Source organism: Entelurus aequoreus, linkage group LG02, assembly GCF_033978785.1.
Source record: "Entelurus aequoreus isolate RoL-2023_Sb linkage group LG02, RoL_Eaeq_v1.1, whole genome shotgun sequence".
Classification (NCBI taxonomy): domain Eukaryota; kingdom Metazoa; phylum Chordata; class Actinopteri; order Syngnathiformes; family Syngnathidae; genus Entelurus; species Entelurus aequoreus.
Window position 1 is genome coordinate 16,994,215 of NC_084732.1, and position 18,246 is coordinate 17,012,460.

The 18,246-nt window shown below is 35.1% G+C and overlaps 1 protein-coding gene across 1 annotated transcript in view; it reads left to right on the plus strand.

Annotated features, from left to right (window-relative positions):
- The window catches only part of LOC133631223 (thrombospondin type-1 domain-containing protein 4-like), a 70,441-nt gene that overhangs the window by 50,400 nt on the left and 1,795 nt on the right, over window positions 1–18,246 (plus strand). Inside the window, exons 8-16 of the mRNA XM_062023384.1 lie at window positions 2,775–2,950; window positions 3,021–3,111; window positions 3,180–3,317; window positions 3,378–3,507; window positions 7,641–7,845; window positions 7,908–8,081; window positions 11,197–11,370; window positions 16,070–16,249; window positions 18,045–18,189. Of these exons, the coding sequence (XP_061879368.1) occupies window positions 2,775–2,950; window positions 3,021–3,111; window positions 3,180–3,317; window positions 3,378–3,507; window positions 7,641–7,845; window positions 7,908–8,081; window positions 11,197–11,370; window positions 16,070–16,249; window positions 18,045–18,189 (1,413 nt within the window). The remainder of the gene's footprint in view (window positions 1–2,774; window positions 2,951–3,020; window positions 3,112–3,179; window positions 3,318–3,377; window positions 3,508–7,640; window positions 7,846–7,907; window positions 8,082–11,196; window positions 11,371–16,069; window positions 16,250–18,044; window positions 18,190–18,246) is intronic.

Sequence of the window (18,246 nt, forward strand, 5' to 3'; positions counted from 1 at the left end):
TTTAAGGCACGCCCCCAATATTGTTGTCCGGGTGGAAATCGGGAGAAATTCGGGAGAATGGTTGCCCCGGGAGATTTTCGGGAGGGCCACTGAAATTCAAGAGTCTCCCGGGAAAATCGGGAGGGTTGGCAAGTATGCCTTTAGGACCAGTTTAAAATAACCTTTTTTTTTTCTGCAAAAACATAAATAGGGGAAGGGGGTCCCTGCTCCATCAGTTTGGGGGTCCTTGGCCTGGACAAGGTTACGATACATAAAAAGAGCGATTAGCACCCACGCCCTTGCTCCAGAACTAAAAAATCAATACGTTTCTTACTTTGACTCGAACATCATTAGTGGTAGGACCCCTCTTATAAAGGATTAGACATGCCACCCCACATATTCATGCCTTCAATAGAACTCTTCTGTGCTTCTACATCTCCACACACTCCTTTTAACGCCTGTGTAAAGTTACACTCCCACTGTTTTCCTACTGGACTTCCACGTAATCCAAGGAGTGTCGGAAGTGTGTTTGTGTGGGAAGGGGAGGGGAGAGGGAGCGCTTTTCTGGAGAATTGACTTCCATGATTAGCTTGTAAGGTCTTGTAAAAAACCACAACATTGTGATTTGCTTCTTAAAGTTGGCTGCATGCGGGGAAAGTGACAGACTTCTTTGGGAAATAACTTCCCTCAGGTCCTACAGTTCTGGGTTGGAGCAGAATTGTGTGTTTGTGTTTGTGTGTGTGTGTGTGTGTGTGTGTGTGTGTGTGTGTGTGTGTGTGTGTGTGTGTGTGTGTGTGTGTGTGTGTGTGTGTGTGTGTGTGTGTGTGTGTGTGTGTGCAAAAAAACGTTGACGCTGATACAAAACGTCAGAATACTTCAGTAGACAAAACTCAGCGTTTTGAAGTTCAGTGTTTAAAAATTCAGTGTAGAAAAAAAGTGCTTCTTCAAAAAGCCAGAATGCTGTCACGTGACTTCAAACTTGACACCTCATTGGCTGCTTCTGAGACACGATCGATTGCTTCAGTCTTAATTTATCGGAAGTGAGTCTTGCTTTTCGATGCAGCAAATTTTTATACACTGAAATTTTCAACACTGATTTTTTTTTGTACACTGAATATTTCTGGGCCCTGCGATGAGGTGGCGACTTGTCCAGGGTGTACCCCGCCTTCCGCCCGATTGTAGCTGAGATAGGCTCCAGCGACCCCCGCGACCCCGAAGGGAATAAGCGGTAGAAAATGGATGGATGAATGGATGAATATTTCTGCACTGAATTTTTAAACTGAATTTTTATACACGGAAATTTTATACATTTAATTTTTTATACACCAAAATTTCATACACTGAAATTTTCAACACTGATTTTTTATACACTGAATATTTATACACTGAATTTTTAAACACTGAATTATTATACACTGAATTTTCATACATTGAATTTTTATACACTGAATCTTTTATACACTGAAATTCTATACACTGAATGTTTTATACACTGAATGTTTTATACACTGAATTTTTTATTCACCAAATTTTTATACACTGAAATTTTAAACACTGAATTTCTAAAAACTTAAATTTTCAACACTGAATTTTTATACACTGAATTTTTTATACACCGAAATTTCATACACTGAATTTTTTATACACTGAATTTTTATATACTGAATTTTTTAACACTGAATTTTTTATACACCTAAATTTCATATACTGAATTTTTATACACTAAAATTTCATACACTAAATTTTTTATACACTGAATTTTTATACACTGAATTTTTATACACCGAAATTTTCAACGGTGAATTTTTACACTGAATTTTTTATACAATGAATATTTAAACACTGAATTTTTAAACACTGAATTTTTACACACTGAATTTTTAAACACGGAATTTGTATACACTGAGTTTTCATACATTGAATTTTTATACACTGAAATTTTATACACTGAATTTTTTATTCACCGAATTTTTATACACTGAATTTTAAAACACTGCATTTTTAAACGCTGAAATTTTCAATACTGAATTTTTATACACTGAATTTTTATACACTGAATTTCTTATACACTGAAATTTCATATAGTGAATTTTTATACACTAAAATGTCATACACTGAATTTTTTATACACTGAATTTTTTATGCACCGAAATTTCATATACTGAATTTTTATACAGTAAAATTTCATACATAGAATTTTTTATACACTGAATTTTTATACACTGAATTTTTTATACACCGAAATTTCATACACTAAATTTTTAAACACTGACATTTTCAACGGTGAATTTTTATACACACTGATTTTTTTATACACTGAATATTTATACACTGAATTTTTAAACACTGAATTTTTATACACTGAATTTTTAAACGCTAAATTTTTCATACACTGAATTTTTAAACACTGAAATTTTCATATACTGAATTTTTAAACACCAAACTTTTTATACACTGAAATTTTCAACACTGATTTTTTTATACACTGAATTTTTATCCACAAACATTTTATACACTGAATTTTTATCCACAAACATTTTATACACTGAATTTTTACACACTGAATTTTTATACACTGACTTTTTATACACTGAATCTTTTATACACTGAATTCCTGTATGCAGAATTTTTTTATACCCTGAATTTTTAAACACTGAATTTCTTATACACTCAAATGTTCAATGCTGCATTTTTATACATTTAATTTTTAAACATTACGTTTTTAAACACACGTCTTCAAAGGACTGGTTCAAAAATTAGGCAATACTTTTTTCTTTTTTTTTAATCTCCCACAGCGCTTCAAAGCCGATCAGGACGCTCCATCATCAATGGCAACTGGGCCATCGACCGCCCGGGGATGTTCGAGGGCGGGGGCACCATGTTCACTTACCGCCGACCCAACGAGATCAGCAGCACCGCTGGCGAGTCCTTTCTGGCCGAGGGTCCCACCGATGAGATCCTGGATGTCTTTGTGAGAAATCAATAAAGTTCCACATTCAGACGTATTTGATGGGAAGAAATATCGCTCTGCTCTTCCACAGGTGATCTTCCAACAAGCCAACCCAGGTGTTCACTACGAGTACATGGTCCCCTCTGAGGGACATGGACGCCAACCAAACCACACGCCTGAAGGTCAACTTCGCCCATGCAGCACATTTAACCATCATGCATTGCATTAAATCCCAGTCCCCGCATCTTAGGGAACGCAGTGAACGAGCAAGAATACCACCCGGCGGGCGCAGGGCGGTATCCCGCTACCGTCAAGCCCCACAGACGCGAGAGGGACTACGAGTGGAAGATGGTTGGAACGAGCGAGTGCAGCGCCTCCTGTGGTAAAGGTAAGACAACGCGCCTTGGCTGTTTTCTTCCTCTGTTATCCTCCATCCCGTGTCGCGTAGGTTCCAGGTATGCCGTCTTCCACTGCGTCCACCGACTGAACCGAGTCCAAGTTCAGGACACTTTGTGTGACAGCAACAGCAAACCAACACCGCAGGAAGAACCCTGCAACCTGGAGTCCTGTCCGGCATTGTGAGTGACAACAAAATCCATATTTAGCATATTATCTATTACCGTATTTTTCGGACTATAAGGCGCACTTAAAATCCTTTCATTTTCTCAAAACTTGACAGTGCGCCTTATAACCCGGTGCACCTAACGCACGGAATAATTTTGGTTGTGCTTACCGACCTCGAAGCTGTTATTTGGTACATGGTGTAATGATAAGTGTGACCAGTAGATGGCAGTCACACATAAGAGATAGTGTAGACTACAATATGACTCAAGTAAACAATAATAATAATAATATATTTTATTTGTAAAAAGCACTTTACATTGAGTAAACAACCTCAAAGTGCTATAGTGTATTAAAAAAATAAAAATAAAAATAATAAAAAATTAATAAAAATAAAAACTAGAACAGGCAAATAGCTAAAACTAGTATGCATACGTATATCTAAAAAAAGGCTTTTTTTTAAAAAAAAGAAGGGTTTTTAAGCCTTTTTTAAAAGCATCCACAGTCTGTGGTGCCCTCAGGTGGTCAGGGAGAGCGTTCCACAGACTGGGAGCGGCAGAGCAGAAAGTCGGGTCTCCCATTGTTCGTAGCTTTGTCCTCTGAGGTTGGAGGAGGTTAGCCTGTCCGGGGCGGAGGTGTCGTGTGGAGGATTTGGGGGTGAGTAGTTCTTTGAGGTAGAGGGGGGCATTTCCATGGAGGCACTGGTGGGTTAATAGGGAGACTTTGAATTCAATCCTGAGTGAAACAGGAAGCCAGTGAAGGGATTTGAGAGTTTGTGTGATATGATCATATTTCCGCACTCTCATCAGGATCCTAGCAGCACAATTCTGTACGTATTGTAGCTTCTGGATGTTTTTGCTGGGGATCCTGACAAGAAGTGCGTTGCAGTAGTCTTGCCTGGACTACTGCAACACCTAAACAACACCTAAAATGTTATATGTTCCATTGAAAATATAAAACATTACACACGGCGCTCAAAAATCTATCAAAATGTTTTAGTACGAATTTGGTAAGCTATGACGCCGCACCGCTTGATGGATTGTACTGTGCTTCAACATAGGAGTATTATTATAGTGTGTGTATAAGGTAAGACATATTATCTGGCGTTTTGTCTTGCGATATTATGCAAAAGCAACTTTTCTTACCTTCCGGTACCTGCTAATCTGTATTTGGGATCTGCATAAATCCTGAAAAATTGCGCACGTCGGCCTTTGTAGTCCGTGACGACACCGTTGACGATAATATTCTTCTTTTTCTCTATCTTCTTGTTATGGAACATTCATCCTCCACTGTTGCCATTTCTAATATAAAGTAGTGTAAAGTTCTTACTTATATCTGTCAGTAAACTCGCCATGAAAGCGCTAAACTGTGACTTAACTGTATATTTTTCTTTAAAAATGTAATATTTTTTATACATATTTAATTTATTATAATATTTATTATACAAAAATATATGTTAAATCAGAAAAAAAAATTGTTTATAAAAACAAATCTTAAGTTGTTCATAAGTAGTTCATACTATTTAATACTTAAGAATTCATAATTGTTGTTAAATAATTACATTTTCTCAACATTATCTAAATAGATAGTTATACAATAATACATGTTGTATATTAATATATAGAATATAAAATACAGTTTTTCTTAATGTATGATTAAAGGCCTACTGAAATGAATTTTTTTTATTTAAACGGGGATAGCAGATCCATTCTGTGTCATACTTGATCATTTCGCGATATTGCCATATTTTTGATGAAAGGATTTAGTAGAGAACATCGACGATAAAGGTCGCAACTTTTGGTCGCTGATTAAAAAAAGCCTTGCCTGTACCGGAAGTAGCGTGACGTCACAGGAGGAAGGACTCCTCATATTCTACCATTGTTTTCAATGGAGCGAGAGAGATTCGGACTGAGAAAGTGACGATTACCCCATTAATTTGAGCGAGGATGAAAGATTTGTGGATGAGGAAAGTGAGAGTGAAGGTCTAGAGAGGCAGTGCAGGACGTATCTTTTTTCGCTCTGACCGTAACTTAGGTACAAGGGTGCATTGGATTCCACACTTTCTCCTTTTTCTATTGTGGATCACGGATTTGTATTTTAAACCACCTCGGATACTATATCCTCTTGAAAATGAGAGTCGAGAACGCGAAATGGACATTCACAGTGACTTTCATCTCCACGACAATACATCGGCGAAGCTCTTTAGCTACTGAGCTAACGTGATAGCATCGGGCTCAAATGCAGATAGAAACAAAATAAATAAACCCCTGACTGGAAGGATAGACAGAAGATCAACAATACTATTAAACCATGTACATGTAACTACACGGTTAATAATTCTCAGCCTGGCAAAGCTTAACAATTCTGTTGCTAACGACGCCATTGAAGCTAACTTAGCAACGGGACCTCACAGAGCTATGATAAAAACATTAGCGCTCCACCTACGCCAGCCAGCCTTCATCTGCTCATCAACACCCGTGCTCACCTGCGTTCCAGCGATCGACGGCGTGACGAAGGACTTCACCCGATCATCCGTGCGGTTGGCGGCTAGCGTCGGCTAGCGCGTCTGCTATCCAAGTAAGTCCTCCTGGTTGTGTTGCTACAGCCAGCCGCTACTAAACCGATCCCACCTACAACTTTCTTCTTTGCAGTCTCCATTGTTCAATAAACGAATTGCAAAAGATTCACCAACACAGATGTCCAGAATACTGTGGAATTTTGAAATGAAAACAGAGATTTTTTGTATTGGATTCAATGGTGTACCAATACTTCCGTTTATCTAGTGACGTCACGCGCATACGTCATCATACATAGACGTTTTCAACCGGAAGTTTAGCGGGAAATTTAAAGTTGCCCTTTATAAGTTAACCCGGCCGTATTGGCATGTGTTGCAATGTTAAGATTTCATCATTGATATATAAACTATCAGACTGCGTGGTCGGTAGTAGTGGCTTTCAGTAGGCCTTTAAGTATTTTAACTTATTTTGAAAAGCAACTTTTTTTAAAATCTCACATGCTATACTGTAATATAGTACATAGATAATTTTATACATCTAATTTATTATACAGTACTACGTGCTATACAGTACTACGTGCTATACTGTATTACATTGTTATTTCAGTGAAAGCCTTTTTTTGTGAAAAAATAAAAATAAGACTACAAAAATGTTTAGATAATTAAAAATATATGTGTTTAAAACCATATTTTCCTCAGGTTTTTGCATTAATTAACACCAACGCAAAAGTGTTTTTTACACTTTTGATGTTAAATGTTTTATATTAATTTGAAAAACTGTTATTTTAAGATCTCAAATGCTATATTGTAATATTCGGTATATATGATTTTGTATAATTAGTTTATCACACTATGTTACATTGTAATACATTATCTTATTTCAGTGGTAGTATTTTTTCTGTGGAAAAACATTTAAAAATCGACAGTATAGGATTTAAAAAAGTTCAAATGAAATACTATTTTGAATTTGTCTAAATTTACGTTAGATTTTTTATTTATGTATGTTCATTAAATGTTTTAAATGATTTGAAAGTAAAGTTATTTGAAAATCTCAAATGCTATATTGTAAAATAGTGCAGTGTATAGATTTTTTTTTTAAATTGTAATATATTTTTGTATTTTCAGTAATATCATTTTTTTCTGTGGAAAAAAGTATAAAAATATGAGATAGTAAAAATGTTCAAGTCATTTTGAATACTGATTTTATTTTTCACTTATTTTCATAAATAAAGTATTTTGATTTTAAAAAAAAGTTTGCTCAAATTTAACATATACAAATTAACTTTTTGGACAATTTAAATATGTGATTAATAAATGTTTTATTTATTATATTGTGTTTTTTGTATAATTCTTTATCATTTAATTTACAATATTATTTACATTGTATTGTGTCAGAATTGTATTCATTATTATTATTTTGTTGTGGTGGAAAAAGTACAAAAGATATGACTAAGAAACTCCAAAGTCTTGAGCCTCATGGATGCCTTATGCTTTCTGCAGTTGAGTAAACGATTCTATGAGGAAAAAAACCTGCCAACGTTCTTAATGTATTTTTTAAATTAATTTTCCTGGTAAAAAACTCTTTGGGAATAACATCTTTTTTTGCAAGAGTGACCTTGTATTGACTTCCTTTAGTTGGGATATTGGCGAGTGGTCGGAATGCAGCAAGATGTGCGGCCTGGGCATGCAGCACCGCCAGGTCCTGTGTCGCCAGGTTTACGCCAACCACACCCTCAACGTGCACACCAGCCGTTGCAGCCACCTGGAGCGGCCCGAGACCGCCGGCACCTGCCAGATGAAGATCTGCAGCGAGTGGCAGATCCGCTCGGAATGGAGCGCGGTAAGTGACGGCGTTCCCGTGTCTCAAGTATTTGCTGCAAAGTCTTTGTTGTGTCTCTGCAGTGCTCTGTGCCGTGCGGGCTGGGTCAGAGGTCACGGGAGGTTCGCTGTGTCAGCAATGTGGGCGACTTTGTTCTGGACGCAGAGTGCAACATGAACCTGCGGCCCGTCGACTTAGAGAACTGCGACATGGGAGCCTGCGCCAAGAGCTGGTTCTACACTAACTGGGGCGCTAAGGTACTGGCCTCTTCATTAGGGACAGCTGTGCCAACCTCAACAACATTCTGCCTTTACAAAGATAACACATCATACGTGTTGGCAGACAAACACAATGTATTTCACCTGACATCTCCAAAATCATTATTTTGTTCAAATTTCAATGAGTCAGGTGTTCAATAATCAATAAATGTATTATTGTGCTTCTAGTTTGAACTGCATCAAGCTAAGATGTGTGCCACTTATAAAGGGCATTTGACAGAATATTTAAAAAACAACAACAAAATATATTTTAATAAAAATAGTCTTAGTAAAAAAATAATAATTTTCATGATATATATTTTTTTGCCTAAAAAATGTGTTCGCCACTACAATAATGATAGGAATTTGACTCTATTGGCTTAACCAGCTCTGGAAAAATAATAACTATCACGTAATGGATTATTTGTAATTAAAAAATATATATATTTTAAAAAAAAAAAAAAAACAGTCATTCAATTAAAAATTATTCGATTTTACTAATATTTTTAAACAATTTTAAATGGTAAAAAAAAAAAAAACACTAGTTATGGGTATTCGCCTCTATTGGCTTAATCAGCTCTGGAAAAAAAATAACTATCACGTAATGGATTATTTGTAATTAAATATATATATATATATATATATATATATATATATATATATATATATATATATATATATATATATATATATAATTTTTTTTTTTTTTAAAAACAGTCACTCAATTAAAAATTATTCGATTTTAATAATATTTTTAAACAATTTTACATGGTAAAAAAATATTTACCCACTAGTTACGGGTATTTGCCTCTATTGGCTAAATCAGCTCTGGAAAAAAAATAACTATCATGTAATTGACTATTTGTAATGAAAAAAATATATGTTAAAAAAAAACAGTCATTCAATAATTTTTTTTTTGATTTTACTAATATTTTTCAACAATTTTACATGGTAAATAAAAAAATATTTACCCACTAGTTATGGGTATTTGCCTCTATTGGCTGAATCATCTCTGGGAAAAAAAACAACTATCATGTTATTGATTATTTGTAATTTAAAAAAATATATAATAAAAAAAAACAGTCATTCAATAAAAAATTATTCGATTTTACTAATATTTTTAAACTATTTTACATGGTAAATAAATAATATTTACCCACTAGTTTTTAGTAGTTGACTCAACAAATTACCTATATTTAATCAATTAATTGTATTTATGAACTAATTGTATTGAATCGCGGAGTAATCAATAGATACATACTGTAAGCATTTTAAAAAATATTTTTTTAATTTATATTTCTACCAAAAAAAAAACAACAACATTCAGCCACTTGTTTTGGCAATTTACATATTTTTTTTAAAGATTTTAATAAGTAACAATTAATTAATTTACATTTTTTTCATATTTTTCAAACATTAATTTATAGCTAAGAAAACGTTTTAGCCACTAGTTATGGGCATTTGACCCTATTGACTAAATCAGCTATGAAGACAAATAGCAATCACGTAATGGATAATTTACTATTCAAGAAATATTATATAAAAAAAAAATTCTTATGAAATAAATATTTAATACAAATTTAAAACACTTCTACAGGGAAAAAAAACCTATTCAGCCACTATTTATATACTAGTTATATATTTGACTCGATTATCTCCATCGACTGAAGAGGAAATTAACACAGTTTAATCAATCAATAATCCAATTGTCATGGGCATTTGACATTTTTTTCAAAATGTAAATAAATAACAATATTAATGTATTAAAATATGTTTAATACATATATCTATACCTAAAAAAAACATTTTTGCCATTTTTCATTGGCATTTGAATGTATGCATTTAATCAGCTATGAAGAAAAATCATAATCATATCATTGTTTAAAATTTTATTTAAAAATAAAAACCCAATCAATTAAGAAAAAAAAAAGATTGTACAAATATTTTTACAACTATTTTGTATGTTGAAAAACAAAATTATTTATCGACTAGTTATGAGCCTTTAACCATTAACTATGGAATAAATTAACACAATTTAAACAATTAATTCTACATTTCAAACATAATTTTATTGAATTGCAGAACAATCAATTAATAAAAGTGTATATATACTGTGCGTATTTTTTTTTAACATTTTCAATAAATATATACACTACCGTTCGAAAGTTTGGGGTCACATTGAAATGTCCTTATTTTTGAAGGAAAAGCACTGTACTTTTCAATGAGGATAACTTTAAACTAGTCTTAACTTTAAAGAAATACACTCTATACATTGCTAATGTGGTAAATGACTATTCTAGCTGCAAATGTCTGGTTTTTGGTGCAATATCTACATAAGTGTATAGAGGCCCATTTCCAGCAACTATCACTCCAGTGTTCTAATGGTACAATGTGTTTGCTCATTGGCTCAGAAGGCTAATTGATGATTAGAAAACCCTTGTGCAATCATGTTCACACATCTGAAAACAGTTTAGCTCGTTACAGAAGCTACAAAACTGACCTTCCTTTGAGCAGATTGAGTTTCTGGAGCATCACATTTGTGGGGTCAATTGAACGCTCAAAATGGCTAGAAAAAGAGAACTTTCATCTGAAACTCGACAGTCTATTCTTGTTCTTAGAAATGAAGGCTCAAACACAAAATTGTTTGGGTGACCCCAAACTTTTGAACGGTAGTGTATAACAAATATTTCAGCACTAGTTATGGGTATTTGATGCAATTTACTTGATCGGCTATGGATAAAAATAACTATCATATAATCACTTCATTTTCATTTAGAAATGAATATATTTTACTAAAATTAATAGTCAATTAGGACATTTTTTTATATTTTTCTATGTATTTTTTCAAACGTATTATTTTAAATCTATTTAAAAGTATTTAGCTACTAGAGCATTTGACCCAATATCTGTCATCAACCATAGAGGAAATAACACTAATGAATACATTTTAAAATATAATTTCTTATCAAAATCCAATGGCCATTTTAAAATGCCCTAAAAGATGCAACGTCGAAGGAGAACACTCGATTTGACGAAAGGTGATGTCCAGCGAGTGTATTCAGGTGTTTCTGTTCAGTAGAAGGCAGGAAGTGTAAACTGATAGTTTCCTCCACAGTGTTCCACTGAGTGCGGGATGGGCGTCCGTACGCGAGGCATCCTCTGCCTGACCAACCACATCAGCAGCCTGCCTTTGGAGGGTTGCGGAAGCGAGCGGCCCCCGCACACCCAGGTGTGCAACAACGGCCCCTGTGAGAACGCCATGGAGTGGTTCACCGGGCCCTGGAGTCAGGTAGCAACACCACATTATTAAATGTCCTCCATGAGTCTTCACCATGATGTGCAATGGAGTTTCTTCGTCATATTTTTTTACCTTTTCCATTACAACAAAATAATAATAATAATGAATACAATTATGATACATTTTATATAATAAAAAATGATAAAATATTTTTAAAAACACAGTTTTTAAATTAAAACATTTAACAAACATGTAAGCAAATTGTCCAAAAAGTGCATTTATCCAATTTGATTTTATTGTTGTGATTTTGTACGGTGTCTTTGAGTGCACAGAAAGGCGCCTTATAACTAAAATGTATTATTATTATTATTTGTAAAAATTAAATACAGTAAAAAACAATTTATTGAAAATACATTATTTAGGAAAGTATGTGGAAAATGAAGTCAGTATTCAAAATTGCAATCTTATTACCTAAAAAAACATGATATATTACATTATTACATGTAGTATAATAAATTAGCTGTATACAATTATATATCCACTATATTACAATATAAATTTGAGATTTTAAAATAACATGTTTTAATATAATTTAAAACATTTAATAAATATAAATGTCAACACACTTTTTTACAATTCAAATAGAATATAAAAATATGTTTTTTAAATATATTTATATTATAAAAAAAATTGTTATAATACTATATTTTTTAAATATATTTGTTGTGCAAGTTTTTTTCTTCTTCTATTAATGGTTTAATACATGTAAAATCTATACCGCATGGAATGCCTGGAAATGTAAATACACGGACATAGTTTCCACACTGCAATTGAGCGCACATGAAAGCGGTGGTGCCGTGATCTGTGTGGCAGCGGATATGTTTTAGTTTTTTTTGTATTATTACTTATTAAATAAAAGTTTTTAAAAAATGTTTGAGGGAAAATATGTTTTTTAAACATATAGTACACTTATTTTAATATTTTTATAATCTTATTTTAAAAAGACAGGAGTTGTCAAAATTACATTAAATGCTGTTTTTTTTTATCCCACAACAAATAAAATAAAATAAAAAAATTAAGTCAATGTTAGAAAAAGTGTTATTAATAAATAAAGTATAAAGAAAGCACAGACAGATATTCACGTAAAACCACAGACAGCTGCATTCCTAGAATGGCCTTAGAGCAGGGTGTCAAACCTACGGCCCGGGTTTAATAAACTGGTTTTATTAAAAATGAGATGCAATATTTTTTATCGAAAGAAACTGCTGCTCTAAATGTGTCCACTGGATGTTACAATAGCAATTCTGTTTGGACTAGCAAAAGGTACAAAGTAAAGCGTGGCTGCGGCTCCTCTCCTTCGACCCAAATGAAACTTAAAACCTGCCATTTTATGTCTTCTGCTTTGAACCTTATTTGGCACCCTTACTCCCCCATAATGTCTCTGTCAAAAACGAGGAAACTTAACCCTTTTGAATAGTTTTTACCTCCCGTTTTTTTACGGTTTGTTGAGTTAGCACTGGATTGATACGTGGACATGACAAAGGAGGTATTTGATACCTGGAAGAGTTTACATGTTGTGTTTTTTGTTCAATCCCAGAAAGACTGTGACTTAAAGTTTAATCCTGGCTTTGTAGATACACTGAGACGATGTCTAAGGTCATGGTGTTTTTTGAAGCTGCACCAATTTCATCAGAATTTTCCACAAACTTGAGGTGTTTTTCCCGCTGGATTATTTGTGATTTGTACATATTCAGAACGTGCTTGTTCTATTTTTGGCCAACCTGGAGTTGTCTTTATTTTTAAGTTATCATGCCATAATTTTACCATTCCGGCCCACTTGGGAATAGATTTTCCTTTATGCGGCACCATGCGGCACCAATTTCTTCAGAATTTTCAACAAACTTGAAGTGTTTTGTCCGGAGGATTATTTGCAGTGTTGGGTTGATTACTGAAAACCAGTTACTAGTTACAGTTACTAGTTACTTTATTTCAAAAGTAACTCAGTTACTCACACCAAAAAGTAATGCGTTACTGTGAAAAGTAACTATTTAGTTACTTCTTTTTTTCTTTTTTAAATCTCCCATTAATGCCCTTTTAGCCTTCATTTCAGTACTGTTATTGCACTGGAGAATAATACAATCTGTTGATCAACTTGACATGCATTTGCATCACTGAACTCTGCCAAGCAATGTGGTCTACATACAACACACAAAGACAAAGATATGTTTCAAAGGGCCAATTTGTTTCAGGCCAGAACAAATTGACAAAACTATTTTAAATAGCTGCAACATAACATACATAAGTATCAAACAGCATAATAACAACATAGCTGTAAACCAAGGAAGGCACACACTACATACACAAAACCTAACCAGGTGTTTTTTTCTCTCAAGGAATTCTGAAATAAAATCATGTCTGAAGCCCAGAACATTCTACATATTTCCCCAGTTTTAGTTTAGAGATAAGGAAAGATTGGCCTGGCCTACTAGCATCCCTCTTTATGTTTGTGAACTTTATAGTCTATACATTTAGAGTGATGTGATAATCAAACACTCTAGAAGTCTAGAATGAAAGAGCAACAGTACATAAGAAAATTGACAGAGTGTGTGTACCTTCAGTGCGCAGTGCCTCGTTAAAATCCAGCCGCTGTTTCAACTAGCTTTGTCGAAGCATGTTGCTTTTGTAGCTGTTTCAGCAGATTTGAATTGCGAGGATAGGATCTTTGATCCAAGACACGACTTACATTTAACTAAAATGTTATTTTCTTTGTGGTCGACCAAAGAAAAGTAGTGAGAATATCTCCATGTTAAGAAACTCGGCTTCGGGCTTCGCCATGTCTTGCTAGTAAACACAGACACACCCCCTCCCACACACACACATACACAGAGCAGCGCGCCTCTTCCTTGTCGCCTCGTCTGCAGCGCTCCAATAAAACACACTCAGATCTTCTCAGTTTCCAGCCGATACTACATAAAAATAACGTAATATAACCCGGTCTGGTGAAGATAAAGTCCTTTGTTTTGTTTTGTTTTGTTTTGTTTTGTTTTGTTTTGTTTTGTTTTGTTTTGTTTTGTTTTCTTTTCTTTTCTTTTCTTTTCTGTTTCTTTTCTTTTCTTTTAGCTACACTACCGTTCAAAAGTTTGGGGTCACCCAAACAATTTTGTGGAATAGCCTTCATTTCTAAGAACAAGAATAGACTGTCGCGTTTCAGATGAAAGTTCTCTTTTTCTGGCCATCTTGAGCGTTTAATTGACCCCACAAATGTGATGCTCCAGAAACTCAATCTGCTCAAAGGAAGGTCAGTTTTGTAGCTTCTGTAACGAGCTAAACTGTTTTCAGATGTGTGAACATGATTGCACAAGGGTTTTCTAATCATCAATTAGCCTTCTGAGCCAATGAGCAAACACATTGTACCATTAGAACACTGGAGTGATAGTTGCTGGAAATGGGCCTCTATACACCTATGTAGATATTGCACCAAAAACCAGACATTTGCAGCTAGAATAGTCATTTACCACATTAGCAATGTATAGAGTGTATTTCTTTAAAGTTAAGAATAGTTTAAAGTTATCTTCATTGAAAAATAAGGACATTTCAATGTGACCCCAAACTTTTGAACGGTAGTGTATTTATTGATTTGTTTGGATAAGTTTTTTTATTATTTTTAAAAATTTTTTTTAAGTGGAATAGAATAAGATAAATAAATGAAAAATAAATAAAAAATAAAGGGAAAAAAAAAAGAATACAAAAAAAAATAAAAAATACTTTTTCTTGGATAGAAAATAAAATAAAGCAATATAAAAGCAATTACATAAAAAATAGTAGTTAATGAAAATGTTAGTGGACCAGCAGCACACACAATCATGTGTGCTCTAAAGACTGTATCCCTTGCAGACTGTATTATTCTATAATGTAGGAACCAGAAGTTTTTAATAACAGAAAGAGACAGCCCCTTTTGTGTAAATGAGTGTGGATGAGGGAGAGGAGTTTTCTTGGGTTGATGCACTAATGGTAAGTGTATCTTGTGTCTTTTTATATGTTGTTTAAAATAAATAAATAAATACAAAAATAAAAAAATAAATAAAAATAATGCAGTAACGCATCATGTAGTAACGGTAACCGAGTTACTGAATATAAAAAAATAATGTGTTAGATTACTATTTACCGCCGAAAGTAACGGCGTTACAGTAACGCGTTACTTTGTAACTTTACTTTGTAACACGTTAGTCCCTACACTGATTATTTGTGATTTGTACATTTTCAGGATGTGCTTGTTCTATTTTTGACCAAAGTAAAACAAAGAAAACAACCTGGAGCTTGTATTTATTTTTAGGTTATCATGCCATGATTTTACCATTCCGGCCCACTGAGCTGAAATGAGTGTGACACCCCTGCCTTAGAGAGATATAGCTACCAACAAGCACACAAAAGGCTCATCAACCAAAATATCTCAGAAAGGCAACCCACTGTTCTTGAAACTTTACAGAACAACCATTCGATGTCAGCCTAATCTTCTCCAGTTTGAGAAAATAAAGAACATCTTTAATCCAGCGAGTGTGGCCAGGGGGCGCTGTTGCCTTCCAATGTAACACAACGGGTCTTCAAGCCAACAAAGTAGTAAATGCGACAAGATTCTGTTTGAAATCTATAATCTCATATTTTTTTTTCTACAGAACAAAATGCTACCACCGAAATGACATGACGTAACATAACGCCATGTAACGTAACGTTGGTGTGAAATGTGCTCCAGTGCTCTGCAGAGTGCGGCGCAGGCAGCCAGCAGAGGGCGGTGGTGTGTCTGACGAGCTCGCCCGACGGCTTCGCCGTGGCGCCTCAGTACGAGTGCTCGTCGCTGGAGCGGCCCCTCGGCCAGCAGAGCTGCAACGTGAGAGCGTGCGGCGCCAAGTGGTACTACACCGACTGGAGCGCCGTGAGTCGCATGACACGCTAATTTGCATTTGATGACTTTATAAACGAGCAACAACAGAACCAATGTTGTAACAGCGGGGAGGAACAAACAGTTGCTTATTTAAATTGTGTAACAATGCTACTATACAAAACCCAAAACCAGTGAAGTTGGCACGTTGTGTAATTCGTAAATAAAAACTGAATACAATGATTTGCAAATCCTTTTCAACTTATATTCAATTGAATAGACTGCAAAGACAAGATATTTAATGTTCCAACTAAGAAACATAATTTTTTTTGCAAATAATCATTAACTTAGAATTTAATGGCAGCAACACATTGCAAAAAAGTGGCATATTCACTACTGTGTTACATGGCCTTTCCTTTTAACAGCACTCAGTAAACGTTTGGGAACTGAGGAGACCAATTTTTGAAGCTTTTCAGGTGGAATTCTTTCCCATTCTTGCTTGATGTACAGCTTAAGTTGTTCAACAGTCCGGGGGTCTTCGTTGTGGTATTTTAGGCTTCATAATGCGCCACACATTTTCAATGGGAGACAGGTCTGGACTACAGGCAGGCCAGTCTAGTACCCGCACTCTTTTACTATGAAGCCACGCTGTTGTAACACGTGGCTTGGCATTGTCTTGCTGAAATAAGCAGGGGCGTCCATGATAACGTTGCTTGGATGGCAACATATGTTGCTCCAAAACCTGTATGTACCTTTCAGCATTAATGGTGCCTTCACAGATGTGTAAGTTACCCATGTCTTGGGCACTAATACACCCCCACACCATCACAGATGCTGGCTTTTGTACTTTGCGCCTATTAAATCCGGATGGTTCTTTTCCTCTTTGTTCCGGAGGACACGACGTCCAGAGTTTCCAAAAACAATTTGAAATGTGGACTCGTCGGACCACAAAACACTTTTCCACTTTGCATCAGTCCATCTTAGATGAGCTTGGGCCCAGCGAAGCGGGTGGCATTTCTGGGTGTTGTTGATAAATGGCTTTGGCTTTGCATAGTAGAGTTTTAACTTGCACTTACAGATGTAGCGACCAACTGTAGTTACTGACAGTGGTTTTCTGAAGTGTTCCTGAGCCCGTGTGGTGATATCCTTCACACACCGATGTCGCTTTTTGATGCAGTACCGCCTGAGGGATCGAAGGTCCGTAATATCATAACTTACGTGCAGTGATTTCTCCAGATTCTTTGAACCTTTTGATGATACTGCGGACCGTAGATGGTGAAATCCTTTAATTTCTTGCTATAGCTCGTTGAGAAATGTTGTTCTTAAACTGTTGGACAATTTGCTCACGCATTTGTTGACAAAGTCGCCCCATCCTTGTTTGTGAATGACTGAGCATTTCATGGAAACTGCTTTTATACCCAATCCTGGCACTCACCTGTTCCCAATTAGCCTTTTCACCTGTGGGATGTTCCAAATAAGTGTTTGATGAGCATTCCTCAACATTCTCTGTCTTTTTTGCCACTTGTGTCAGCTTTTTTGAAACATGTTGCAGGCATCAAACTCCAAATGAGCTAATATTTGCAAAAAATAACAACGTTTCTCAGTTTGAACGTTAGATATATTGTCTTTGCAGTCTATTCAATTGAATATAGGTTGAAAAGGATTTGAAAATCATTGTATTCTGTTTTTATTTACGATTTACACAACGTGCCAACTTCAATGGCTCACTTTTGTGTATATTCACTATTGCAAACGGCCTTCTATTCATTGCGATGTTCAAAAAGCACACTTTATTACTATTTGTCACGGAGCGAAACACATGTTTAACTCTTACTTTCGTTCCTTCCAGTGTTCCAAAACATGCGAGGGAGGATTCCGTGTGCGTGAGGTGCGTTGTCTCACCGAAGACAAGCAGTCCGGAAGCAGCTGTGACGAGCAGCTCAAACCAGCAGCGCGGGGAGACTGCAACCCGGAGCCTTGCGTACCTCAAACAGGTCCGTCCGTTTATTGTCTTTCCCTTTTCGTTTCGTGTCTCGTTCCTCAACTCGTGA